The 27,385-nt window shown below is 34.3% G+C and overlaps 3 protein-coding genes across 5 annotated transcripts in view; 2 read left to right on the top strand and 1 right to left on the bottom strand.

The window, feature by feature from the left end:
- LOC126974277 (gastrula zinc finger protein XlCGF57.1-like) overlaps positions 1-27,385 on the top strand; it is a 248,705-nt gene that overhangs the window by 82,004 nt on the left and 139,316 nt on the right. The window lies entirely within an intron of this gene.
- Positions 1,811-25,034, top strand: LOC126974276 (probable tubulin polyglutamylase ttll-15). 3 transcript variants are annotated; one of them, XM_050821740.1, is made up of 7 exons: positions 1,811-2,062; positions 3,810-4,540; positions 13,336-13,498; positions 17,333-17,419; positions 18,441-18,649; positions 21,646-21,862; positions 24,902-25,034. In XM_050821740.1, exons 1-7 carry the CDS (start codon positions 2,039-2,041, stop codon positions 25,010-25,012), a joined length of 1,542 nt encoding a protein of 513 aa, XP_050677697.1. In that variant the 5' UTR covers positions 1,811-2,038; the 3' UTR covers positions 25,013-25,034. The 3 variants fall into 3 exon arrangements, with proteins under 3 accessions (XP_050677697.1, XP_050677696.1, XP_050677698.1); XM_050821739.1 differs by having other exon boundaries at positions 1,811-2,068; XM_050821741.1 differs by lacking the exon at positions 21,646-21,862 and having other exon boundaries at positions 1,811-2,068.
- Positions 24,833-27,385, bottom strand: LOC126974268 (integrator complex subunit 11). Its single transcript, XM_050821724.1, has one exon. It carries the CDS (start codon positions 26,848-26,850, stop codon positions 25,063-25,065), a length of 1,788 nt encoding a protein of 595 aa, XP_050677681.1. The 5' UTR covers positions 26,851-27,385; the 3' UTR covers positions 24,833-25,062.

The following is a 27,385-nucleotide window of genomic DNA, read 5'->3' as shown; positions in this document are numbered from 1 at the left end:
AAAATTAGCGTCCATAATCAAATCTGACAGTTTAGCCCAAATCATGCTTGACATATTTTGGTAAAAATGACGGGCTCTGCATTAAGAATTTTTTTTTCTGCGCCACCACACGTTTTTAGGACAGCCATCGCCCGGCACTAACGGGAGACGTCCTTTTTATTACACGTTTTTTATTAGCTACACCTGTATGACGTGTGTTTGTTTGCAACTGACTCGATTTTTACCCACTTTAAACGGCCAGATCTCGTTCAAACTTCATAGATTTATCGAATACAATACATTAATTTGATGCCATACGAGAAGGTCGAATTCGATATCGATATTGTTGAAATCGTAATTTTGCGCGGTGGCCATCTTCGATTTCAAAAATGATCCTAAATTCATTCTCGGTACCCTTGAGAACCTCGGATTTTATATCCATATTGTTGAAATCGTAATTTTGCGCGGTGGCCATCTTCGATTTCAAAAATGATCCTAAATTCATTCTCGGTACCCTTGAGAACCTCGGATTTTATATCCATATTATTGAAATCATAATTTTGCGCGGCGGCCATCTTCGATTTCAAAAAAGATCCCAAATTCGTTCTCTGCACCCTCGAGAACCTCGGATACGATATCCATATTGCTGAAATCATAATTTTGAGAGGTGGCCATCTTGGATTTCAAAAATGATACCAAATTCGTTCTCTGCGCCCTGGAGGAGCTCGGAATCGATATCCATATTGTTGAAATCATAATTTTGCGGGGTGGCCATCTTGGATTTAAAAAATGATCCCAAATTCGTTCTCTGCACCCTCAAGAAGCTCGGATACGATATCCATATTGTTGAAATCATAATTTTGCGCGGCGGCCATCTTGGATTAAGACAAGATGGCGCGTAACCGAAATCGTGACGGTTTGGTATAAAATTTCTCTCATACGTCGATAAAGACGTTTCTACTACATACATATCATAAAGTCTGTATGTAACCTTCATTGTCACTATAATAATATTATATTTACCTATTACATAACTGTTTGTAGGTGTTCAGATTAGCCTAATTTTTGTGGCTTTGGGTACAAGATTCTTTTATTTGACATGACTGGTATGTACGAATCAGTTTATGTAAAAAAGAGTATTTCAGTGGTACTCTATGAGTGTTATAGATTGTAAGGTACAACGTGAAATGGAGTTGGTATAAAACTCTATTTGAAAGTATCGTTGGGAATCCTAACAAAGAAGTTTGTTTAGAAAATTCTTACTTCAGAAAAGAACAATATTTAAAAGTTTTGATGGTATTCATGACTAGATTCATGAACTGTTAAATTCTACTGTATAAATTCTAGAATTTAGATAATTATCAAACCTTGATGGTAGATCCAGATATAAGAGTATTCAAACAAACAAAACATCTCAAACAGTCACAATATTAGTTTAGATATTGAGACATTAATTTTATGGTAATAATTACAGTAGCTTTTGGCAAATTGTCTACAACATATTTCAAAGAAGAGGAATAATAATTAAAAATGTTACTCCAATTTTACAATTATTTTTACCTGTCATGTTATTCTGTTGTGACAAAGGTAAGATAAAGACCAGTTTTAAGCTTGGAATAACTTTACTTCGCGTTTATTAATAACACATATAAGGTACCTATTATAATTTTACATATATTCTCTAAATAAATATTACTCATGTATGAGTACGCATGTTGTATTGTATGTCTATTGATGTGACCCTAAAAGCCAGTTCATAGCGGTTTTAGAAAGTGCATGCCATCTCTCTCGTGTTCATTGGAAAATAAGACTTTATTCTCGAGCTAAGTTCCGTGCGTATACGACAGAATAGTGTTTAAAACGAAAAATAAGTTAAATTTATTCTTAATAAACAATATAAAATATAGAACAGTTCCTCTAATACGCAGTTTACTTGAATAAGATATATTATGTTTTATCGAATTATTTTGTCTTGCAGTAGATTTTAATTAGTAGGTATAGTATGCGGGTGGTGAATATGAAGTGTAATTTATAGTATTTAAGGTAAAAGTTAAATATAATGAAAGGGAAAAAGGTGGAAAATGTAAGTGTATGTATCTGTTTAGTTTTATATTTCTAAGGTAAGGCTTTGTCAAATGCTATATGATACCCTTGATGTTCAGTTTTAGAAGTTTCTATAGTTTATTTATTAATAACAAAACAAACAGGAATATTGATACAAATTATTACAATAAAATCAGTAAAACATTTACAGTTTGCAATGAAATTTCATATGAACAAAGCCTATTATTTAAAAATATTTAGGAGAAAATAATAAATTTCTTATTAATTCTCAAGTGTCGTATATGCACAATACTAATAATGATAAAATATTATAATTGCAAATATAAGTTCGTTTCTTACGATTTCACGCCTTTCATTAAAATCTCATTACACAGCTTTTTTTAGTTAGTCTGAGACGACAGCCCTATTCCAAAGAAGTGGTATCGTTTACGAAAAAAATTTCGTAATCTATACTAATATATAAAGCTGCAGTGTTTGTTTGTTTGTTTGAACGCGCTAATCTCTGGTACTACTGGTCCGATTTGAATGATTCTTTCAGTTTTGGGTAGTCCATTTATCGAGGAAGGCTATAGGCTATGTTTTTTTTTTCAAAATTAGGGTCTCAAAATCCGTAATAAAATTGCTATTTTGTAACACAAGGTGAAAAATCGAAAACCTATTTTTGCGTGCGCTGCAAAAACTATTGGCAATAGAACAAAATGATGTACATGCTATAATATAGGCAATATTTTATTACTTATAAAACTATCGCGTGAATTATACTTTATATGGCAAAACAACGTTTGCCGGGTCAGCTAGTGCATAATATATGCTAAAAGCTTTTTTTAAATGCATCTTTCGCTGCGATTCGAAAACGGGATATCATCTAATCCGAGTGCCTGTCGGTCGGGATGATAATTCATGTGCCAATCCCGTTTGTTGTTTTGTGACTATACGTGTATAAAGGTGGATAAAGATGTCGGCCTCCAAATAAAGGGAAAGCCCTAAAATCTGCTTGAAAAGTCATGGCATCCTTTTTTGGTATTCGAAGGGTACTGATGAGTGATTGGCTACTTCCCAAAAGGACTAACTGTCATATGGGGAGTATAATGTTAATCTGGTATGGGGATTACAAAATTGCATTCATGAACAAAGATCCGGACTAGCAAGAAAAAATCAGTTTTCACCACGAGAGCGCTTGCGTCCACGTGCACAACTGATCTGTCCATATTTCATGAATTGTGCCATGATTTGCTTCCAAACCCGGTTTATTCATTTGATCAGGTGCCTTCAGATTTCCACCTGTATGCCAAACTAAAACAAATTTTAGTTGGTCAAAAATTTCAGAACGAAATAATGGCTGGAGTAAGTGTCTATTTCAAAATCCATAGAGCCTGGGCCTTAAAACCATTATAGAGATGGAATTGAAACTTTAGAACATCGATGTATAGAGCTCGAAAACTAAAACTGTTTTTAACAGCCCCATATAGGTTTTTCATTTCTAGGCTAACGCCCTTGTTGGTAAATTGAAAAAAAAAAATTAATAGGATGCCCAGTAAAAATACGACAAATCATTTAAAATTAAAGATGAAATTCCGATTCAAACGTACTTAGGCTAAGTAAAAAATATGTGTGTTTAACGGGATACCAATTTTAATACTCATCTTTTGCAATATCCACAGGAAAATAAAATATAACCTACAAATTTTATGAAATACCTAAAGTGGTACAGTGCTTTACACAAAATTAATGTACCTTAATATCTACATTTATATCGTATATTTCAGCTTACAAAAGAAACAGACAAGGAAGTGGAACACACACAGATAAAACCAACATCCGAAAAACAGATGCGAGATGACAGTAACCTGGGTGTACTTATCCTTGTGTGTATAATAGGTGTCTCACTCGGAATTATATTAGAAATTATCAATGTACAAAATAGAAAAGTAAACATAGATAGTACACACAACAGAAGAACCTACTGGGTATATTCTGCCTACAGCGACGTAGAAAACAAAGAAGGCTTACTAAAACATGTCCATTTAGTTCTAGAAAGGCTTGGTTATGAACAAGGTTTTAATGAAACTTGGACGCTACTCTGGTCTCACGATTACCCCTTCAGAGTTCTACAACCAATTATTAGCAAACTAAAATCACATCAAAGAGTAAACCATTTTCCCGGGACAGGTTTTATAACTAACAAAGTTGATTTAGCGACCACAGACTCGAAGTACATACCAAAAGCGTTTAAACTGCCAAATAACAAGACAGAATTTTTAAGATATGCTAAAGAGAATGTAAATGCGTTGTTTTTGGAAAAGCACAATCAGCATAGAGGTGTTTACTTGAAGAACGTGAGTAAAATTAATTTGAATGGTGGCGAAAGTTTTGTGCAGGAGTTCATTCAGAAACCGTTTCTAGTGGATGGACATAAGTTTGATATTGGCGTGTATGTTGTGGTAACTTCAGTAGATCCACTAAGAGTTTACTGGTATAAAGGCGATGTTCTTTTCAGGTAAGTTAATTGTAATATTTTTCTTATCACATCACATTATCTTTTCCCTCTATAAGACAAAACATAACTATACGTTGTATTTCTGCTGCGTAGTCAATTATGTAAGTTTTACATATTGTTAAATAATATATTTTTTTAAAGTAATATTTTAGGAAGATATATATATATTTCTTTTGTGCGTCTGTTGTAACTGAACTCCTCCTAAACGGCTGGACCGATTTTGATGATTTTTTTGTGTGTTCCAGTGAATTTGAGATTTGTTTAGATTCTCAATTCCGTCCATATAATATAATTCTTCTGCTCATGTATATGTTAGTCAACTCCTCCTAATGGCTGGACGGATTTTTCAAATTTAAGACGTGTGTACAGGACAACGTCTGCCGGGTCCACTAGTATCTAATAATATTTTTATTTATTCCGCTGTTTAACATGAAAAATAATTATTTTTATTTATATAGGTACAAACAAACAACAATAAATAAGTATCTACTCATTACCTATATTACAATTTAAAAAATTGCAACAAATTGGATTTTCAAATACTACTGTCAAATTACAAGAATTCGGACATTATTATCATCATATTCAATCACTAATATAATCTAATGATAGCTGAAGTAACAACAGCGATCAATTTAGATTAAATTTTAAAATGTTTGTCGAATGTCAAATGTACGATGAAGATTGAAGTGTATGTATACTGTAATCTCTTTTGAGTGTCGGTAACGTGACTTTAGTGGTTTTTCGCATATCAAAAATGCCACTTGTTCAGATATTAATCGCCACTGACCAACCAATGATACTCAATAAACACTCCAAATCATTGTTTCCGAGTATAATTGCTTTTTAAAATATTTTTTGAGACCCTAATTATTTTCTGTTTGTGAGCAAACGAGTGGAAATATGTCACCGTTGTTCGTGTTATGTTCGTGTTCGTTGTTATACGATCTCTATCTGAACCGGGTGTTCTGGCAGCACCGCCGGTCTCTTGGAAGTGGTTCCATGCATTTTGGATGCCCTGCGTGAAAAACCCAATTGTAAACCTAGATAACTTGATTTGTTAATATTTATCATAATACTGTTTGTTTCCTATACATGAATAAATAAATAAATAACGCAGTGAACGTCCTTCTTAAATCATTGTAAAGGCACCGACTCAGGCTTATCTGTGACAGCCGTGGATTTGAAACAGCATTGATTTTCAGCGGTGCCCGATAATTCTGAAGATACAGTGTGCTTTATCTAGAATTATACATAATGTATGTACGAAATGGAAATGATGTTAACACCAGGAACAAACATCAACTTATAATGCCTACTGCTCGCCTAAGTCGAGTTAGTAAGTCTTTTGTGGGGCGTTGTGTATACTTTTACAACAAGATCCAAGATAAATAAATAATGCTAACACCAGGAACAAACATAAACTTATAATGCCTACTACTTGCCTTAGTCGAGTTAGTAAGTATTTTGTGGGGCGATTTGTAAGTAGGTATACTTTTACTTTAGAAAACAGACTTACCATACTAAATAGCTTTTATAAAAAGAAATCCTCAAATAAATGGACATGGATATCACCTAATGGGCTCTATAAGAATGCAATCGACTACATTATGTCAAACAATAAAAAAGTTTTTAAAGATGTATCCATTATAAAAAATTTAAACTTTAACACAGACCATAGGATGATTCGGACAACGTTGTCAGGAACACGTATCAAGAAAACTAGACCATTTATCAATAAATATACAGCTTTTCGAATCACAAGAAACACGGAACTACTGCTTAACAATCTTCAGACATCACTAGATAAAGAAGAACATGATAACAAAGAATCGACATCTATACAAGAAAAATACAATAAATTAACTAACAATATAAAAACTATCACACGCAGAACAAAGCCAAGAAACAAAAACGAAGCATCACCTAAAGTTAAGAAATTACTACAGGAACGGAAGGTAGTTTTACAAAAAAAGAAAAATTAAGACAACCGTCAAAAAATAACAGAAATTAGCAAACAGATTAGTGAACAACTTAGAAAAGAAAGAAAACTAAATATTTAAATACGATGAAAGTTTATATAGAAAAAACAGGTGGAATTAAAAAGGCACTAAAGGAAATTAACCACAAAGAAGACTGGATACCAAATATTAAAAACAAAGACTGTAAAACTAATAGCAATAGACACGATATATTAAAAATTGCTACCGAATATTATAAAAATTTATACAAAAGTGATAAAATTCGAAAAACTACAAAAGAATGCATTGCGCTGATGGACGAAGAGCAAATACCTGAAATATTAAAGGATGAAATTATAAAAGCTATTAGGACACAAAAGTTCGATGAGGCACCAGGACCAGATCTCGTTACAAATGAACTACTAAAAACTACATTACCAGTGATCGCTCCAAAACTAACAGATATATTTAAAGAGATTCTCAGAACGGAAATTATTCCAGAGGAGTGGACCAAATTGACTATAATACTACTACATAAAAAAGGAGACAAGACAAATATATCAAATTATAGACCAATCAGCTTAATGTCCAATGTTTACAAAGTGTTTTCCAAAATAATATTATCTAGAATAGCCAATACCCTTGACGAAAATCAGCCTAAGGAGCAAGCTGGATTTCGTAGAAATTTTTCAACTATAGACCACATCCACACCCTTCGACAAATACTACAAAAATTTAAAGAATTTAAGAAAACCTACTTTATCGGATTTCTTGATTTCAACAAAGCATTCGATACCTTAGAACATGAATTTATCTGGGATGCATTACATTTTCAAGGAATACAAACAAAATACATTCGAATCCTGAAAAACATTTACAAAAAGAGTACTGCACAAATAAAGTTTGAATCTACAGGTGAAGAGTTTGACATTGAAAGAGGTGTTCGCCAGGGAGACCCTATCTCACCTAATCTGTTTTCAGCCGTCCTAGAAATGGTATTCAGGAATCTGAATTGGTCAAAGAAAGGACTAAATATAAATGGCGAAAATCTGAATCATCCACCTTATTGCTGATGGCTTAATCGTATTTTCTGATAGCCCAGAAACTTTAAATGGAATGTTACAGGAGTTAGCGGATGAGAGTATTAAGGCAGGCCTTTCAATGAATTTAACAAAAACAAAAATAATGACAAATTCTGCACAAACAGTGCAAATAACAGTTAATAACGAGCAAATAGAATACGTTCAGGAATATATATACTTAGGGCACTTAATATCTAATGAAGAATGTATGCAAAAAGAAATAGAAAGAAGAATAGTTAATACGTGGAAACGATACTGGTCACTTAATTCAGTTATGAAGAATAAAGAAATGCCTATGAAAGACAAAAGGAAAGTATTTAATACGTGCATACTACCATGCTTATTGTACGGTTGTCAGACATGGGCATAGACAGAGCAACTAACCAACAAAATTAAAATTTGTCAGAATGGAATAGAAAGAAGCACAATAGGAGTAAAAAGATCGTGTGAAATTAAAAGCAATTAAAAATAAGACAAATTTTAAGAATGCATACAAAACATTCAAACAATTAAAATGGAAATGGATAGGTCATATGATAATAGAAAAGACAGAGAAATGGGCAAGACTAATAACTGAATGGCAACCACTAGATAGCAAAAGAAATAGATGTAGACAGCCTATGAGATGGGAAGACGACATCAAGAAAATAGTGGGGCAACTATGGACTCGTATAGCAAAAGATAGGACAGAATGGAAATCTTTGGAGGAGGCCTATGTCGGAAGACAAGCTGTACCACAGTAAAGACCGTTTGCCGATAGTATTTAGAGGCACTTTTTTTACTATTTTAGTACCTAGTATGTAAAATTTGTACAGTAATAAAGGCTTTTTTATTTTATTTATTTATTATTTATTTATACTTTTACAACAAGATCCCAGAAAATGCTCAAAACAAATGTATTACGAAATTCAAAAGAATTGTTAAGAGACGTTTGTGTTGTTACTATAACATAAATGACTTTCTTAATGATATCACTGATTGGAAATTGAGCGACCGCCTACAGGCTATTAAATAATTAATTTCATTGTACGATTTTACATTTTAACCATGTTTATATACCCACTGAGTTTGTTGCGCCCGTTCTTCTCAGGTCTAGAGGCATATCTCTTCAAATGGGTTTTTGACTTCCAATAACTGATTTTAAATCTTATTTTGAATTAAATTATTTGAATTTGGAAGTGTTTAGACAACCGCTCATTGACAGATTGACAGATGAGGGCCATAATATTGTAAACAAAGGAGATAGCCGAAATCCACTACGTTATAAGCAACTGTTCGCTTTCAAACTCAGCCGTCGCTAATCGCTATACTGTAATTAGTTTTATTTCAAACTATGTCAAATGACTGCACGTTTCATATTAAACTAAATTTAAATTTTTACTTAGGCAGTCCCAGCTCTTATTACGTAGGTCACACTAAAAGTTCTGCGTAACTTAAAAAAATATCATGTTATAACTTTCCAATAATCTAATCTAATGTTTATAGCTTTCCAAAATACTCTCCTTTAAGTACATTTTAAACATTTTTTCATGCGATCGAACTATTTTTTAAAACATAGACAGCATTAGAATGACCGTGGTCATACTTCATTAGCATCTGTGAGCACCATTCCACGCAAGCCCGCTTCTGCTCCGCTGCCAGTTCATGAGGGATCCAACGACAACAAAGTTTTCGAACTTTTAATTCTTCGAGTAAAATTTTCTGAATTTGGATCATAAAATCCCCAATAGACCTTGAATTGTCTCATAGGTAATCGGCGGGTTTTCTTCAATTAGCCGCTTAATAGTAGCCAAATTATTTTCGTTGACGGCAGTTGAAGGCCGCCCTTCTCGAAATTGGTCATGTAAAGAAACCAGACCTCTTTCAAATTCAGGAAAGCATCGCCTAACAGTGCTCAAGCAAGGTGCTTCTCTCCCAAAAGCATTCTAAACGAGCGGCACAGTCTTTCGGAGAGAGAGAAGTTTTAAAATCTTAAAGAATCATCGATCTAAAATCTTTTCGACTTAATTCCATTTACGTTGCGTACGTAGAACTTTGATAAAACAATTGACTAATGATTTCCCGCCAATTGTTTTTTTTTTATTAATAAGAAGGTTTCAAAAAATATAATATTTTAAATTCAAATAGTTCCGATTAGCTAGAGTGCAAAACTTTTAGTGTGCCCCATATACGTAGGTAGCACTTACATCCTCTTTGATCTCTATGCAAAACCAATGAATCAAGTGGATAGGAGATGAATTGATTCGAGCCGCTCTTCGATTTCGTTGTATGCGGTCAAATGGAAGATTTTTTTCTCACTTATCTAGGTTCTGTATATTCCACACCTTTTGCATTAGTAGGTATACGGACTAATCGTTACTGAATTAACTTTTATCAATCTCGCATCTACAGAGTATTAATCTACTCCCATAAAACGTCGAATATTCACAGGAGAACATCAATACTCGGATATCCGAGAAAAATTGGTCTGCGATACAATCCTGACGTGTACAATAATCTAGGATGAAGTTTCTACCTGGATGTGATAAGCAAATAATTATACCGTGCATAAACGAGATCACAACATACAAAAACTGCTGTGAATAAAATAAACGAAAACAATATTTCGTGTCTTTGTCAGAGTTTCTGTTTGTTCACCACGGAATTTTTCTTGGTTATTTAATTATAAATCTTGCGTGCTTGACAGTAGCTGTAGCGGTAAAGTTAATTAGGTATAGTTAATTGAGTATTGCACATAATTCATCTTAAGAAACACGGTGATATGTTTTATTATTTTAAGGCTGCAAACATGCTGCCACACATAAAACGTAACCTTTCATACGAAGGAACGATTTTAGTTAAGATATTCCTTGCTAAGAAGGATTTATACAATAAAAGCAGCAACTCAATAATACGTGATAATATATTTCCACAAAAATACAAATAACGAGTAAAAATGACATTATTTTCATCAGAATCAGTATAATATCTTTATTATCATTCTCAGAACAAGGGCCAAGCTTATCCATCATGTTCTACTGCTTTTTATTTGTCCGGTTTATAGGACTGTTGTTTCTTTTCGGGTGTACCTGCATGTCAAATCCAGTTGATACTTCATCCTCGTCTATAATAAACCAACCATTATCAAATGAATATCGTCATTCGAATAATGTTCATACAAATCATGTTACCATAAGGAAAAGCGATTCCTAATACAACTAAGCAATCGCTATTAATGGAATATATTTTTTGATTAATTTTTCCGAAAATAATCCTTATTTTATCTCTGAGATTTATGGCCGCTTTCAATGGTCTTACGTTTAATCCATTTTTTTTTTAAATCCGTCAGTCGATATCTTAAATGAAAAATCAGTTTATTATAGAAAACGCTTACCTGTCCCATTCTACTAATTGGTAATCAAATCATATTTTAAAAAACTAAAAAAAACATGTTTAAAAATGGAAAACCATACTAAAAAGTTTAAAACCTCACGGTTTTTAAAATAAATATATTTTCACACTTTTAATTAATGACTTTTTAGATCGAATCCCCTTTACACAATTAGATTATAAGTTTACTAACAGTGGATCGTAGTTATCTGAAAATAAACGTTTTATTATTTTACTTTTTCAGTCTTTAAAATATGATAATTTCGTAGCAACCATTATCAACTTCGTGGTGTGGTAACGTTTTAGCATCGACTTGGTCCTTTGACTTGGATAAGGATAATAGGGTAGACTTGTTAAATGATTGAATCATATTATATCAGTTTTTAATAAGTGCATAGTTTTTCGATTTCAGTTACTTATCCTTAAAGCTATTTGATAAAGGTTAATCATTCTGATTAATTGTATAGTAAATGTGTCTATTCATACAATACTTATATTTCTTTTATTTTTAACATTGAATAACGATTTATTTATTTTATTTTATTTATTTATTTATTGGTTATCAACAGCGTTACAGTGATAATGAGTGAGTATAAAACATAATTCATAAGGCCATAATAGTTACTCATATTGTTTTACAATAGTTTTACAAAACAACAGCTGCCTCGTGTGTTTCTTTTTCTCTGTTTGTATGTTGGTGTGTGGGTGTGAATGTGTATGTGTGTGATTAGTAGATATTTATGTATTTTAAATAAATGAGTACGGCACTGCTTTAGACTGGTGTAGTAATTTAATAATTTCACGCTTCATTTTATCTTTTCCTAGCATAAAGATATCTAGAATATTATTGTAATTATTTTGAATCCTGCATATAATCGATCATAATAGTTAGTTTTAGTACGTGGAGCAACCAGGAGTTTTGCATGACGTAGTAACTACATTAAACGATAGGGCGTTCAATAATTATGAACAGTTTGTATTGCCTGACAATAAAGAATGTAGAAACATTACAATCTTGTTCAAATCAAATTTGAAAAACAAAATCTTATGAACAATGCAATAACTTGCTCAACCCCAATATTTGCATATTAGGAAATTGACTTGAGATGCCGCTCTTTTAAATCTAAACAATATTACATCTTATTGTTTTCAGCGTTGTTTCAGTGGATCTATATAAAAAAATACATGTTTCATCATAATATGACGTGTAGGGATGATATGCTTTGAAACATAAATATATAAGGATTTTTTTGTACGGTTTCAAATTTTTGTATGTAAATTGTATTGTGTAGAGACCAGATATTGAATGCACATTCTAGTAGGCTTATAACATATTCTAGTAGACTTCTCACAACATTTTTATGCATTTGCTATTGTAAAAAGATTTGCAGGTGTATTTAACAAAGCCCAATTGCGTAAGGATCTCGCCTTTTATTATGTCCATATGATGAGTTACATTTATTTTATAATCTCTTACCATTGTAGCCGATTTTATTATGTTATTATATATAATATATATAGTTTATATATTATCTGGTTTTTATTATTATTATTATCTGGTTTTTAGGTGTAAAATACACGTGGAAGCATTTATCTGCATTGATCGATATTCTGTTTAGTTTATAATACTCTTACAAATTATTTAAGTCTCTTTGCAATCAAATGTAGTACATATTTTGAATTATATCCACAAATCAATCAATTAGGTAAGCGTTATACAAGAGAGGCCCTAAAATAGATCCTTGTGGTACTCCTGACAGAATTACTGTATAATTAGTCTTGGTACTACATGTAACTACTGCTTGCCCTCGTTTTGTTATGTAAGATTCGTTTAGTAAGTAATCCATCTATTGAGATCTCGCCGAATTGCTAGAGCATGTAGTTTGTGAAGTAGTATTTTATCATCCACGCGGTCAAATGCTTATTGGAAATTTGTGTAGATTACATGTACTTGGTATCCCTCATCCCATACTTTTTATTATTACATACCATTTCAGTATTTGTTTTCCGTGTCAGCCCCAGATTAAATTCGAAAGTGACCGAAGTGAGATTTTGCTGTGATGGCCTAAATATGTAACAAAAAAAAGTCCTTTATACATGAATAAAACATGTATCAATGGCCCGTGGAGTCCAAAAAATTAAATTAATTTATTTTTATAATGATTATGTTTATAGCTATATGTAGTTATAAATATTTTGATGTACCGTACAACCACTATTTAGTATTTGTAGTATTCAGATATATCCTATCAGTAAAAAAATAATAAAGTAATATTTTAGTTGCACTTCTTTATAACTAAATTAATAATGTCAAAAATTGCAGTATATATATATATATATATATAATTTGTTCACTTATTTTAATTTATGATTCATCTTTCAGATACTGTCCCGCTAAATACTATCCGTTTGACGCAAATATTCTGGATAAGTACGTCATCGGTGACGATTACCTGCCCACTTGGGAGGTACCGTCACTGGCGCATCCTTACACTGCCCTCGGATTCGGAATGAAAGGGGCTTTCGACCATTATGCCCAGTCGAAAGTACGTATTAACACTATGGTATTACTGTTTCAAACTATTATGCTATTGATACTATAATCAATTAAGTTGAATCTGCTGTTAAGAAATAACAAGCACATAGGTCAGTCAGTTGATAGTCCAACCAAGAATATAGAAGGCGTATGGATATAGAAACTGACAGCTCAATAATGCGTGACCAATTTGGATTTCTCGATTTATGCGTTAGCTAGTTTATTGAGTATACTTAAGGCCCAGTATCCACCAAATCGGACAGGAGAGAGAGAGCTGTCTCATTTGTCACTAGAATTTTGTGCCGCGTAGGCGCCCCGCGCCTCACACGCATAAGCACAACTCACATCTCCTCTCCACTTTGGTGGAAATAACATGACAGCTTCGCGGCTTATCTCCTCTCGTTTCCTCTCATCTTGACTTTTGTGGATACCGGGCCTAACGAGCTAGCTGCAAGCGTCGGTGACTGTTTTCGAGTCGTCAATCAAAACCTGTCCCAGTAACTATAGATTCTCTTTCCTTTTTATCTTGCTGTAACTGCGTTCTGTCAATGTTCTTCTCTGTTGCACGCTTTGTTTGTTTTAAACACTTACCGTAAAACGGGGTGATTAGGGATCCAGGGGTGAATAGGGATAAAATCAAAATTGAACCTGAGACGAGAAATTAATTTGCTTACCATAGATTACTACATACTTTTTGGAAGAAAATCGTAGTAGAATATATACTCTCTAGGTTGGCAGCATTTGTTTAACATGAAGTCAAGCAATTCGGCGTAAGATTCACTACTGAAGTTGTTGCTCTGTTACCGGTGTTTTTTTGTGGTTCTAAACTTTCGAGATAAATATATTTTTTTAGAACTATTTGAGCTAGTTTAGTTTTATTACGGTATATTAGTTATTTCTAGAGACGTTACATAAAGGGTGAGTACAATTTAAGCGTTTATTTGTAAATTTAACGGTTAAAAGTGGGTGGAGATACTTTTTATCGAAATTTGAGGTGAATAGGAACGCCGAATGGGGTGTATAGGGATGGTTAGTAAGTCTAATAGGGACGCCATATTTGGATAATAGTGACGAGCTTAGTGACTCAATGGGAATGTAGAAGGGTCAATAGGGACAGGGCTGTCACCACAATGTTCTTGTTTTTTATCATATAAATAGTTACAAAATTAAATATCGGCTTTAAACATGCAAAGATTATTAATACATGATAACTAAAAAGTAAAAAATAAATTATGACGAGTAGTAATTATGAGGGGGTACAACACCTTTACAATTCAAAGAAATCGTTACTTAAGATGTGGATATATAGGAAGAGCATGTGTTATGATAATTCTAATAAGCACAAGCTCAGCTTGGATAGTTACATGGTTCCATTAAGAAGTTCCGATGCCCACCTTCCGACTTAATCACCAGATAAGTTTGCTGGTACTATTGTGATTCCATGTGAATTTGGTTAGTTATAATATATTTTTAATGCAATAGGTAGACAAACGAGTTTATATTTGTTGAACAATAATAAGAAATAAGTGCAATTCTATCATTAAAACTCTTTCTTTTTTCAGATAACATCTATTTTTGGACAACGCCGCGTGATTACCAAACTAGTCGAAACACAAATTATAAAAATTATGACGATTCTGTAATAGAAATAGCACTACACGAGTACAATAGCTCTAACTTTTCCTTTAAAGATGTTTCACGGAAATACGATATACCGAAATCAGTCCTGCATCGACACAACACCCGTGTCATGAAAAAACAAGGAGGCCAAACTGCCCTAAGCCGGGTTGAAGAAGCGTACTTAGTAGAGTACGTAAATGTATGTTCAGAATGGGGATATCCTCTAGAACCCATTGATTTTAGATTGCTGATAAAAGGATACCTGGATAAAATGGGAGTTGATATCAAAAGGTTCAAAAATAATTTGCCAGGTCCTGATTTTATGTCATGTTTTCTTAAAAGGCATAAAAATAAAATTAGCAAAAGACTCAGTCAAAATATAAAGAGAGCAAGAGCAGCTGTTTCACCAGAAACCATCGATGAATATTTTAGAAAACTTGAAACGTCTCTTCGAGGCACACCACCTGCTAACATTGATAATTACGATGAGACCAACCTCAGCGATGACCCAGGACGTCAGAGTGCTGGTTAAGAGAACAGTCAAATACCCTGAAAGGGTAATGAACCATACAAAGGGTTCCACATCTCTTATGATGACTTCTGCAGCCGACGGCACTCTTCTACCCCCATATGTTGTATATAAATTGCAAAATATGTACGATACGTGGCGGCAAAATGGACATAAATATTGTAGGTACAACTGCACACCTTCCGGCTCGTTCGATGGTAATATTTTCCAGGACTGGGTTTGAACTATTGCAATGCCGTATTTCAGTGATAAAATTGGATCTAAAATTTTTATAGGTGATAACCTGGCCTCTTATTTATACTTAATATAATAATTAATATGTTAATTATAATACTTTAAAAAAAGATTTTAATACTTCTATAATGTTGATTATTACAGTGATTTTATATTTTTGAATTCGTTTGTATTATTTAACCTTTACCAGACTGTGCAAAATAATGGTAATATTTGACCTAGCTCGTGACAACCCTGACTGTTTTTTTCTATTGTCCCATAGCTGATCCCTATTAACCCCTCTAAGAGTTTAAATAGGGATGGGCAACATTTTAAGCTATCATGAGTAATTCGTAAATTTTATAAGTTCTTTCTACATTTTATCTAACAGAGATAGTTTTAACTCAAGTTTTTAAATATAAATAACATAGGTTTTATAGAAAGAAATCAGAGAAAATGTCATCTAAAATCTAGTTTCGTCCCCATTGACCCCGTTTTACGGTACAGCCTGACAAATAATGTTTGGTATAAAGTTATAACTAAAAATGCTTGCTTACGATTGGTTTATTCGGACATACAATGTTTCCCGCGTTTATATGTAAGGCTTCTTGTCATTCGGTAAACTTCAGAATTAACATTATATTGACAGTATTGTCAACGATATTTTAAACATTTTGTATATTATTTCTTTATCCTCAGGTATAACTATTTACCAATTATAATTATTATTTATTTGATAGTCTAATAATTATTTGTCTTGGGCTGAGATGTATAGAGTGTATTAAGACTTTGCTAAGACTGTACTAACGTAAAACTTAACTGATTGTAAGCTTAGATAATACAACATAATCTTTAATGTTGTTTTTATAGTCATTTGTCAGCTGAAATTATACTGAGCTTAAGCTAATACAGCCCAATGCAAAAATCAAGTTCACGTTTGATCACACTCAGCTAAGTTTTACGTAAGTAAAGCCTAAGAGAAGAATAAGAGAGAGAGAGAAATAAAAAATAAATAGATCTCAGCCTATGAGTCCGACAGATGTTGTTCGACCGTTGTCGACATCACATCATTGTGTGTCTGTGTTCCGAAGACCTGATTCCTGCCATCGAATTCCACCTTTCGCACAACACGCCACAAGTTAGGATATCATCCCCACCATTTGGATGTATGGACATGGGTACCTTCAAAAAAGGCGCACACACCTTCCTTAAAAGCCGGCAACATTCCTCTGGTGTTGCAAGAGAAAGTGGGCGGCGGTGATCACTTACGCTACTTACCAGGTGACCCGTACGTCATTTGTCCTCTTTTTTCCATAAAAAAAAAGAGAAGCATAGAGTAGGGATAGATACTTACGTCACATGATTAACTTAAGCTTACGCGTAGAAGCGATCAGCAATTATATATTCTTGAATTAACTGACCTTTACTCTGAGTGACGAGCAAAGTTATGTCCTTATATCATTAATTAAACTTCTGCTCCAGGGTAAAAATACTGAACTCATGTGGCAGGAAGTCCAAGAAGCAATTGCAGATGTATTTGTCAAGAAAGAAAAACATATTATTGATGCGGTAAGTGAACAAGCCGTTTTAGTTTATTATTAAGTGATTTTGTTTGATTAGCATTTTAAAGCCTCAACCAATCAAGTTCTATACATAATATAGACAAATCACATCATACAAAACCAACCCAAAATATGGCACATGCCACAAATGACACCATAATAACCTTCGACTGCTATGTCTATACATTTCTACGTTTACTCCAGTTGCTTAAAATATTATTGGCAGCAATGAAACCATTTTTTCAGTTAAAGCTGCGTACTTTGAATTTAGAACCCGATTTTCACAGTAACATCAGTGGATTAGCAGTTAAGTATTTTTTTAAACCTTGATTATAAAGAGGATTGCTATATGTTTAACGCTTGTCAGTCTGTCCCTTATATTTTGAACAAATGCAACACCAAATGTAACGTTTCATTGGACTATTGGAATTTTGATCATAATGTCACTTTGATACTCTTCAAACTGGCATACAACAGTAGGTATAAATTCACGGCCATTTTACAGAAACTGCGGTACCGTGTGCAAAGCACTCTTTAGACGCCAAAAAAATCTAATAAACGTGAAATTGTAATTCTTATAATTTAATTTATATAAAGATGTATGGACGATGCGGTAAACCCGCGTCTCATGAAATTCAGCCTCCAACGCTCAGTTTTACCGCTAATCCAACCCACACCTAAGTTTACTGTTCAAAACTATTCTTGGTATGATTGTCCAAGCCTCCAATTATAGTTAACGATAACTTGAAAAACTCATAAAAAAATAAAGAAGGTATTAAATACAACCAATGAAAATATTATTTTGTACCGCATAATTTTGTTAAATAATTAATTTTGCAATTAAATATCATTAAATTATTTTTATACAATTATAGAAATAAATAATTATAGAAATTATTTTTCAGCTAACGTCAGGCTGTCGAATTTGCTGACGGTCACTGAAAATATAACTTCAAAAGTAAATAAATATAACTCTACCGTTAGTTATATTGCTAATTTCTAACGCTCGACTCGTGTTTTAATTATAGCTTAAGAGCTACCCTTCGCAAGACAACTATTTTGAGATGATGCGCTTCGATCTGATAGTGGACGAGGATCTTAAAGTATACCTGCTGGAAGCGAACATGTCACCCAACCTCAGCTCTGCGCACTTCCCACCGAACCAGCTGCTTTACGAACAAGTGCTGTATAATCTTTTCTCGCTGACTGGAGTTGCTAATCATATGGGAAAGTTGAGGTAAGAACCTTTGAAACTAGTCATTTACATAATTCTTAGTAGCCATAAAAATATTTATGGTTTTAATGTGTAACGTAAATCGTGCAAGAAATAACACTGTATATTTTTAAATACTTCTGTAAAAGAAACATTTTTTATTTTGGAATTCGATACCTATTTTTTTATTATTTGTTGGTATATACCCTTGTCTCCTCCACCAGTGTTGCCGAGTCACTTCTTTTGGAAAATGTTAAGGAATGTAAACAAAATTTCAAATTCAGTGTTGTTAGCCCAGCAGAAATAATTAAAACTTTCAGATCCTTAGAAATGAAAAAAGCTGCTGATATATGGGGCACATCTGTAAAAATAATAAGTTCTGTTATTGACGTCATAGCACCATATCTAGCACTAGTTTTTAATAGCTGTATTGAACATGGCGTGTTTCCTGACCTTCTGAAGTATAGTAAAATTACACCAATATTTAAATCGGGACTCACTTCTGACCCGAATAACTATCGCCCTGTTTCGGTGTTGTAACCGACCCTTAGTAAAATTTTTGAAAAAATTATTTTAAGCCAAATGCATACTCACTTTAACACTTATAAGTTACTTCATATAAAACAATTTGGCTTTACTAGGGGACGCTCGACTACGGATGCAGGTGTTGAACTCATCAGGAATATTGGGAGGAATCACAGAATGCACTTGGTATCTTCTGTGATTTATCTAAGGCTTTTGATTATGTTCAACATTCAACGCTGGTCAGGAAGCTATGTCACTATGGTATAAGAGGATCTGCAATCGATCTTCTGATCTCATATTTAAATAATAGGATTCAGAGGGTCGAGGTGAATGGCAGGAGATCTCCTGGGACTCCTCTCGGTATGGGGGTACCACAAGGGTCTATTCTTGGACCCTTCCTCTTCCTAATTTATATAAATGCTCAAAAAAACAATGCTCTATCTGACATTGTGTACTGGTTTAGCGCCAATAACTTATTGTTAAATAATCATAAAACCAAATATATTAAATTCACCGCGCCAAATGTCAAAAATGTAGATGCGAATATTTTATTAAATGGAGAGGTGGTAAAACCAGTGGAATCTGCTATATTTCTTGGCATTACTCTTGATTCCAAATTGCAGTGGGGCCCCCATATTGAAGGATTGGCGAATAGGCTTAGTTCTGCAGCATATGCGGTTAAGAAAATCAGACGGTTAACTGACATAGATACGGTATAATGGTATATTGTTATGGGACAGTGCGGCCGATATTAATACTATCTTTGTGCTGCAGAAGAGGGCTATTCGCGCAATTTATAAACTAGGTCCTAAAGAATCATTAAGAGAAAAATTTAAAGAAATAAACATTTTGACTGTTGCTTCTCAATATATTTTTGATAATGTTTTGTACGTTCATAAGCACATTGAGGAATTTTCTAAAAACTGTGACATTCATAATGTTCAACAATGTTGAGGAACAAACATAAACTTGTTATGCCTACTACTCGGTTGGGTCGAGTTAGTAAATCTTTTGTTGGGCGATGTATATGCTTCTACAATATGATCCCAGAAAATGTACAAAACAAATGTGTTACGAAATTTAAAAGAATTATTAAAAAACTTTGTGTGGGAAAGGTTATTATAGCATAAACGATTTTCTTAATGACATAAATAATTAATATAAATGTTAATTGTACGATATTACATTGTAATCCATATTTTATATAAAAAAAAAACCCGCTGAGTTTCTTGCGCCCATTCTTCTCAGGTCTGAGGCAGTCTCTTTTGAATGGGTGGTAGATTTTGACGTTCAATAAGTGATTATAAATCCTATTTTGAATAAAAATATTTGAATTTGAATATAGTAGGAATGGTGATGTACACTCTCTCAAACTATCAGCTGTCTAACGATCTCTTTAGATTTAAACCGTCGACATATGCCTACCGGCCCTCAGAACTGAACGAAAGAAGAAGCTTTTAATAAGTGATGACCTTAGTGGTCACAGAGATTGTGTGTGGGATATTCGGATATATTTAAATTTAATAAAAACAATAATAGGTTACTACGTCACTACGCAACAATAACCGAACGTAGCGTTTGCAAGCAGCTGGCTTATGTGAGTCAAAACAAGGCTTCAATATGTTAGAGATCATAACAACAAAATAAAATAACCATAGCGACTTATCAGATTAGATTTACAGTCCGCGAACAGATAGTTGGGCGGATATCAATCTTAGTAATTGGCTTCGATTCCACAACTTGGTGACTGGAAGCCTATAGAGTTATGATACTTATTGACAAATTACCGGAATCCAAAGAGTTCCAAATTCCGATTAGTCCGCATAGTGGCTTCATATCTCCAAAACCGTACCTTTCATTTAAGACACGAAGGTGTCTTCTCCTCCCGACGCCTGCTCACCGCTGGGGTTCCACAGGGCTCATTGCTCTCACCACTTCTATTCGTATCATACCAAATACTCTTCGCTGACGACGCTGTTCTCTACGTCCAGTCCCAACAGATCTCTCAGTCCTCACCAAGCTCCAACACTCAGTAAATATACATGTATAGTCGAAATACCTATTACAATAAAACGGTTATTTCATACTTTAACCCCTTTTATTTATTACTACTCCACAAGTTAGTGTGGCTTAAAGTAGTTGTACAAAATGTATTCATATAATTTTAAGTTTACTTAACCGTTGAGCAACTAACGCTACCCGTATTATCCGTTCGTCGATACGCAATAGTTAGCTGAAATTTTGATAGAGCGTGTATTACTTTTTCCACTATAACAACAAATAATAAAAACGAAGATTAAAAATGGCTGCCCTGCAAATTAAAGAAAAAAATTACAAAAGTATTTAAGATAGTTTTACATCTAGTACGATGATAAGGAGGCCTTTGTGAAACAATCTGCCTCGCATTTGGCTGGTTATTTTTTTAGAGGTAGGTACTGTATTTACATAAAGTTTATAGATACTCCATAGAGTAATCCGTAATCATGTTCTTCTAGCAATGACACAAACGTGCAAAACATGCTGTCAGCACAGAAAAACATTGCAGTGTATAGCGACGAATGCAGCACCATATGTCGGGAGAGTTGCCACGCTCTGTTAATCTGTGAACTTTGCAAGCCATGCCTCACCAACAAGATGAAGAGAGCCTTACTGAGCGCCTACAGGGAACACCTGCATAGAGCTGACTTCGCCAGATTGTTTCCACGGAACATAGTACGTAACATAGAGACCAATCCTTAATCTCAGATTGAGGATTAAGTCTCCGCGCCGTCGTAACATTAAAATAAATTTCGCTATGTTACAAATGAAAACGCGCAAGAACCTCTCACAGTCGTTGAAGTAGTGCGTCAATGCTCGCAGTATATTCAGTTAATGTACTTACCTACTCTTTAAAAAAAGGAGGCTTGTTATTAATTATCGGTATATTACATCGATTTGTAGCTACTACATTTGCATATAATTTACCGGGTTCAAATATAACAAAAACAAGCGACCAAGTGCGAGTCGGACTCACAAATGAAGGGTTCCGAAGCCGCAAGTAACCAAATATAAAAGTTCTTGTAGTTCGTTGTAACTTTGATCGATCTTTTATTTAAAGGGTTTTATAACGAACTACTCACAAAATCTCGTTAAAACCAATTTTCGGTAGAAGTTTGTATGGTAATGTACATCATATATTTTTTTAAGTTTCATCATTCTCTTATTTTAGAAGTTACAGGGGGGGAGAGAGACACATTTTACCACTTTAGAAGTGACTCTCTCGCAAACAGTTTAGAAAAAAAAAATATTAGAAACCGAAATATCATTTTTAAAGACCTATCCATATATAGAGATACCCCACACGTATAGGTTTGATGAAAAACAATTTTTGAGTTCCAGTTCTATGTATCAGAAACCCCAAAAATTTATTGCTTTTTTCTACTTTGTGTGAAAATCTTAATGCAGTTCACTGAATACTACTTCCAAGTTTCAATAGTTTGGTTCTTATAATTTCGGAAAAAAGGGGCAGTGACATACGGATGGACAGACAGACAGACTAGACGAATCTGTAAGGGTTCCGTTTTTTGCCATTTGGCTTACGGAACCCTAAAAAATGGACTGGGAATCGAACCACGACTCACAAATGTAAAAACCGTATAGTAAGAATAAGAACGTTAAGTCTTCAATCTGTGATTCTCTGCCTCCTCAATATGAAGTTACCCGACATTTACGTGTTAAGGCGCGGACTGACTAGGATTGTAAGTGCTACAACAAACCCTAGAATATTTGTATTGATCATGTGGCTAAGCTGCAAATGGTCATTTATTTTACTGATTTTTTTTTGTTTATTCAAAATTAACACATAAAATTGAAAAATTGTTCGGTTAAAGTTTTAGAAAAGTACTAAATCTATTAAATTCTTTAAAAAAAGAATGTTGCTATAGCTAAAAATTCGGAGATTTTTGCCTCCAAAGTTTATTTTTGGGTAGCAAATTCCAATTTTTTTTTATATATACTTAATATTTTGTAGTTATTCGGTTCAAAATTTTCATTAAGTCCTTTGTGCACTGTATTTTTTGCGTCGGAATATTTTCATGGCGTTATGTTGTAATGAACTCTCTAAGAATCCAAGTTTTGTGGATATTGAGGTATGACCGCGCCTTAATGAGACAGATTGCATAATACAACATGCGCATATGTTGTTATCATATCCCAGCTAGGTGTTGCCTAATGTTATATTAACAGATCTTTTTAGTTTCATCACCATAGACTGACACTAAAGTACTGTATAGAGATACAAAGAGTGCTAGAAAAAGAATGTCTCTAATGGAGATACAAGATAAGAAAGGAAAGCGAATCTATTGTTACTGTAACCGATTTATTTAGATATACAAGTCGTAAACAGCTACACACAATTAGATTGATTATTCTGTCTTTTTTTTTCTGGGCGGTTTTTTACCATAGTCGCCACGCTTGGCAGGCGGGTTGGCGATCGCAGTAAATGTTGGTACTTTTTGGAGGGATGCTGCTGCCCATCCTCCGTTCTTTGAAAACCTTAGTTACCTCTTACGACACCCACGGTAGGAGATAGGGTGGTGATATTCTGGTGCGACACAACACGCAAACGCAACGTTGGACGAGGGCAACGCAAGACCGGTCGTCGTGGAGATCTTTGGGGGAGGCCTTTGACCAGCAGTGGACGTCTTCCGGCTGATGATGATTGGGCTGTCAGTTAGTCTATATGGTAGTATATTCTAAGTATATGCATTTTATTAATTTGTTTCTTTTTATAAATGTAACCTGGAAATTATAATGACTGGATGGAATGGAAGAAAGATTAAATGGAGCGAATTAATCTACTAATTAGTGTATCAAGCTCTTTTGTTCTTCTATTGGGTGTGGTATCTATGTAGAAATTCACTTCCCTTAAAGCCTGCCTAATATCGGAATACTGGGGAAATTGGAAATCTCGAGCGATTGCCAATTTCGTGGCCATCAGGAGAGCAAAGCCAAATTGGCTTCGAAGAAACTGGGCGTCATTAATAGAGCACGGCAATACTTCAAGCCGGCCCACATTCTAGCGCTCTACAAAGCGCGGGTCCGGCCACACATGGAGTAATGCTGTCATCTCTGGTCTGGCGCACCCCAGTAACAGCTCGATCCATTTGACCGCGTGCAACGTAGAGCAGCTCGAATTGTAGGGAACCCAGTGCTCTGTGAACGGCTGGATCACTTGGTGTTGCATAGAGATGTCGCTTCATTGTGTCTTCCGCATTTATCACGGGGAGTGTTCCAAATAGATGTTTAACCCGATTCCTGCCGCCGAATTCCACCTCCGCACGACACGCCTCAAGTTAGGATATCATCCCCACCATCTGGATGTGTGGCGGTCCTCCTCAGAGCGGTTTTCAAGGAGCTTTCTTCCATGTACTAGAAAGCTATGGAATGAACTTCCTTGTGCGGTGTTTCCGGGACAATACGACATGGGTACCTTGAAAAAAAAGCGTGTACACCTTCCTTAAAGGCCGGCCGGCCGCTTCTGTGATACCTCTGGTGTTGCAAGAGATTGTGGATGGCGGTGATCACTTAACAACAGGTGACCCGTACGCTCATTTGTCCTCCTATTCCATAAAAAAAAATAGTCACAAACAGCTTCAGTACAGTAAAATATGAACATTTACATGAAACATAAAAAGTATATGATTTCTATAATAAGGTCTATGAATTTATTATTTAAACAAGAAAAATACATGATTATTTTTTTTCTTACAGAAACCAAACTCAAGGGTGGATAATGGATCAATAAATTTAAACAAAATCAACAAACTGCAACATTATTGGTATCAAGGGAAATGCAACAGTGATATAACATGGTGTAGTTAAAAATAAAAACATTTACTTTGTACATTAATTATTACTTATTTTTACTAACATCACTGTACCATCGATTGTAACAATCCCAAAATATAACCACCTAAATCTTCATCCTGGTTTGTCCATGAAACATAAATATTTTTCGTATTATCATCTTCTCCTTCGACTTTTATCAGCACAGATTCAACAGAAATATTTCCATCAGATATAGAGATGGACCAACCTTGGAGTTTTTCTGCTAACAGTCCTTTGAGCTTCTCCGCTGTCTTCACAGCAGGCCCAGGATCATTAAAACGAACTGTATTTGTAAAGCGAATGATATGTCTACTAATACCAATCTCCTCACATACTTCATCAATATCAAGGAATGATAGCCGGTTATCTTTCACACAAAGAATACCATGGACCACACGTCTCCTTTTAGGATCTGGAGGCTGAGCATTGTATCGAACAGCTTCGGCTTTCAGTAGTCTAAGGGATACATCTATTGGTATTTTAGTTGGAGTTGTTATTGTTGCTGTTTCACCGTTTGCTGGCATGTAGCAGCTTATATCAAACTCTTTCTCAATTTTGTCTTTGAGGAATTCCATCTTTTGTGCTTCCCCATGTACAAGTAAAACATTTTTTGGTTCACAATATTGTATTAGCTGCATGATACCTTTAGCATCTGCATGAGCCGAGAAAGACATGTATTCAACAGCCATTTTTACCTCAACTACTTGCCGATTATCAAACTCTATTTTCTTAGCACCATTCAATATTTTATGCCCAACAGTTCCTTGGACACAAAATCCTGGCATGATCAGCATATTTTGCTCATATGGTGCCCATTTCTTGAATATGTTTAGAGATAAACCAGCATGCAACATCCCTGGTGTTGCAAACACAACCATTGCTCCAGGGTTGTCTATGTATGATTTATCAAAAGGTTTTATATGTTTAAAATCAAACATGTTGCGTTGTACGAATGTCTTACGGATTTTTTGGTTGGTCCAGGTGATAAACATCTTATAGTAATTATTGGCTTTCTCAGTCAAACCTAAGGCAAAATATACAGGATATTTTAAATTCATTCTTTCCCAGTATGTCTCAAGTAAAATACACAATTCCTGAGCTCTTCCTAATGCAAACACAGGAATCAGAACCTTGCCACCTTTCTCAACACATTCATGAACTTTTTTAAGAAAATCCCTTTCACGGCATCTCTTTGAATCTCTGATGGTAGTAGCGTAAGTAGACTCTGATATTAGCAAGTCTGGTCTGCACTTATCTATCCATGCAGCACCCAAGTGTCTATCAGGTGTCATGTTATAATCTCCAGTGTACACAACAGATTGAGAACCAACTCTTATCCAGAACATGGCGGCCCCTAGGACATGACCAGCATAATATGCCTTTATTTCTAGCTCATTGTCAACCATTACAGATTGGTGTAGAGTTACAGCTGTAACCTTTTTTATACAGTCCTTAATCATCTGTGATGTAAAAAAATTTGATTCACCCTTCCGCTCAACAGCCACTTTTCTCATATCTTCTAGAAGAATTGGTGCAATTGCTTTCGTTGGATGTGTCATATAAATGGGACCAGTGTATCCAACCATTTCAGACATATAGGGCAATGCACCACAGTGATCAAGATGGAAGTGTGATATTATTACACAATCAATCTGACTTGTGATAGGACCTTCGGGAACTATGTACGAAAAATCAGGGAATCTTCGTTCATCATTATAACCCATATGCATACCACAATCCAGCATTATATTCTTGCCACCCATTGATAATAATATACAGCTCCTGCCAACATCCTGACCAGCTCCAAGAGGTGTTATCTTTATATCAGGCATTTTGGTAAATTAATGTTTATTTAATTAGAATACTTATCTCTCAACTTGGCAATTAAACAGACAGTGGAGAGGTTAAATACAGTTGCACTCATACAAATTATGACATATATTTTAAGATTCAAAATTGTTAACCTCTAATCAAAAACATAACATTAAAATAAAAACAATCGGGCTAAATTTAGAGTCTTGTTATAGTTTTTTTTTCACTCCTTTTTGGAGATTTTGGCTCGCACATTCCAAGTCATAGATATTCACACTTTAGGTAGATTCGGTTATAGGTATATGTACACGACTGCACACTAGAGTTGGGATAGATTCTAAGTACAAGTTAAATTATTATTAGTCATGCCAATATACAAAATATTTATAAATAGCGTCCAATTTTCGAAATACAGTCTGCAAAAAATCCACACAAATATTGTCAATGAGGCCTACTTTGATCGAGGTATACTTTGTACAAAATAAATATATATATTACTTTCACACGATTACTCCCTACGTTACAATTACATTAATATGTAGTTTCAACACACTA

Source organism: Leptidea sinapis, chromosome 32, assembly GCF_905404315.1.
Source record: "Leptidea sinapis chromosome 32, ilLepSina1.1, whole genome shotgun sequence".
In the NCBI taxonomy this organism is placed as follows: Eukaryota; Metazoa; Arthropoda; class Insecta; order Lepidoptera; family Pieridae; genus Leptidea; species Leptidea sinapis.
This window is presented reverse-complemented; position numbering and strand designations above follow the sequence as displayed.

Excerpts from the sequence above, each read along its gene's own strand:
- LOC126974276 (XM_050821739.1), top strand. The coding sequence starts at position 2,039 with ATGAAAGGGAAAAAGGTGGAAAATGTAAGT. Across the intron at positions 18,650-21,645 it reads AATCATATGGGAAAGTTGAG|CAATGACACAAACGTGCAAA; the intron begins GTAAGAACCTTT and ends ATGTTCTTCTAG. Across the intron at positions 21,863-24,901 it reads GATTGTTTCCACGGAACATA|AAACCAAACTCAAGGGTGGA; the intron begins GTACGTAACATA and ends TTTTTCTTACAG.
- LOC126974268 (XM_050821724.1), bottom strand. The coding sequence starts at position 26,850 with ATGCCTGATATAAAGATAACACCTCTTGGAGCTGGTCAGGATGTTGGC.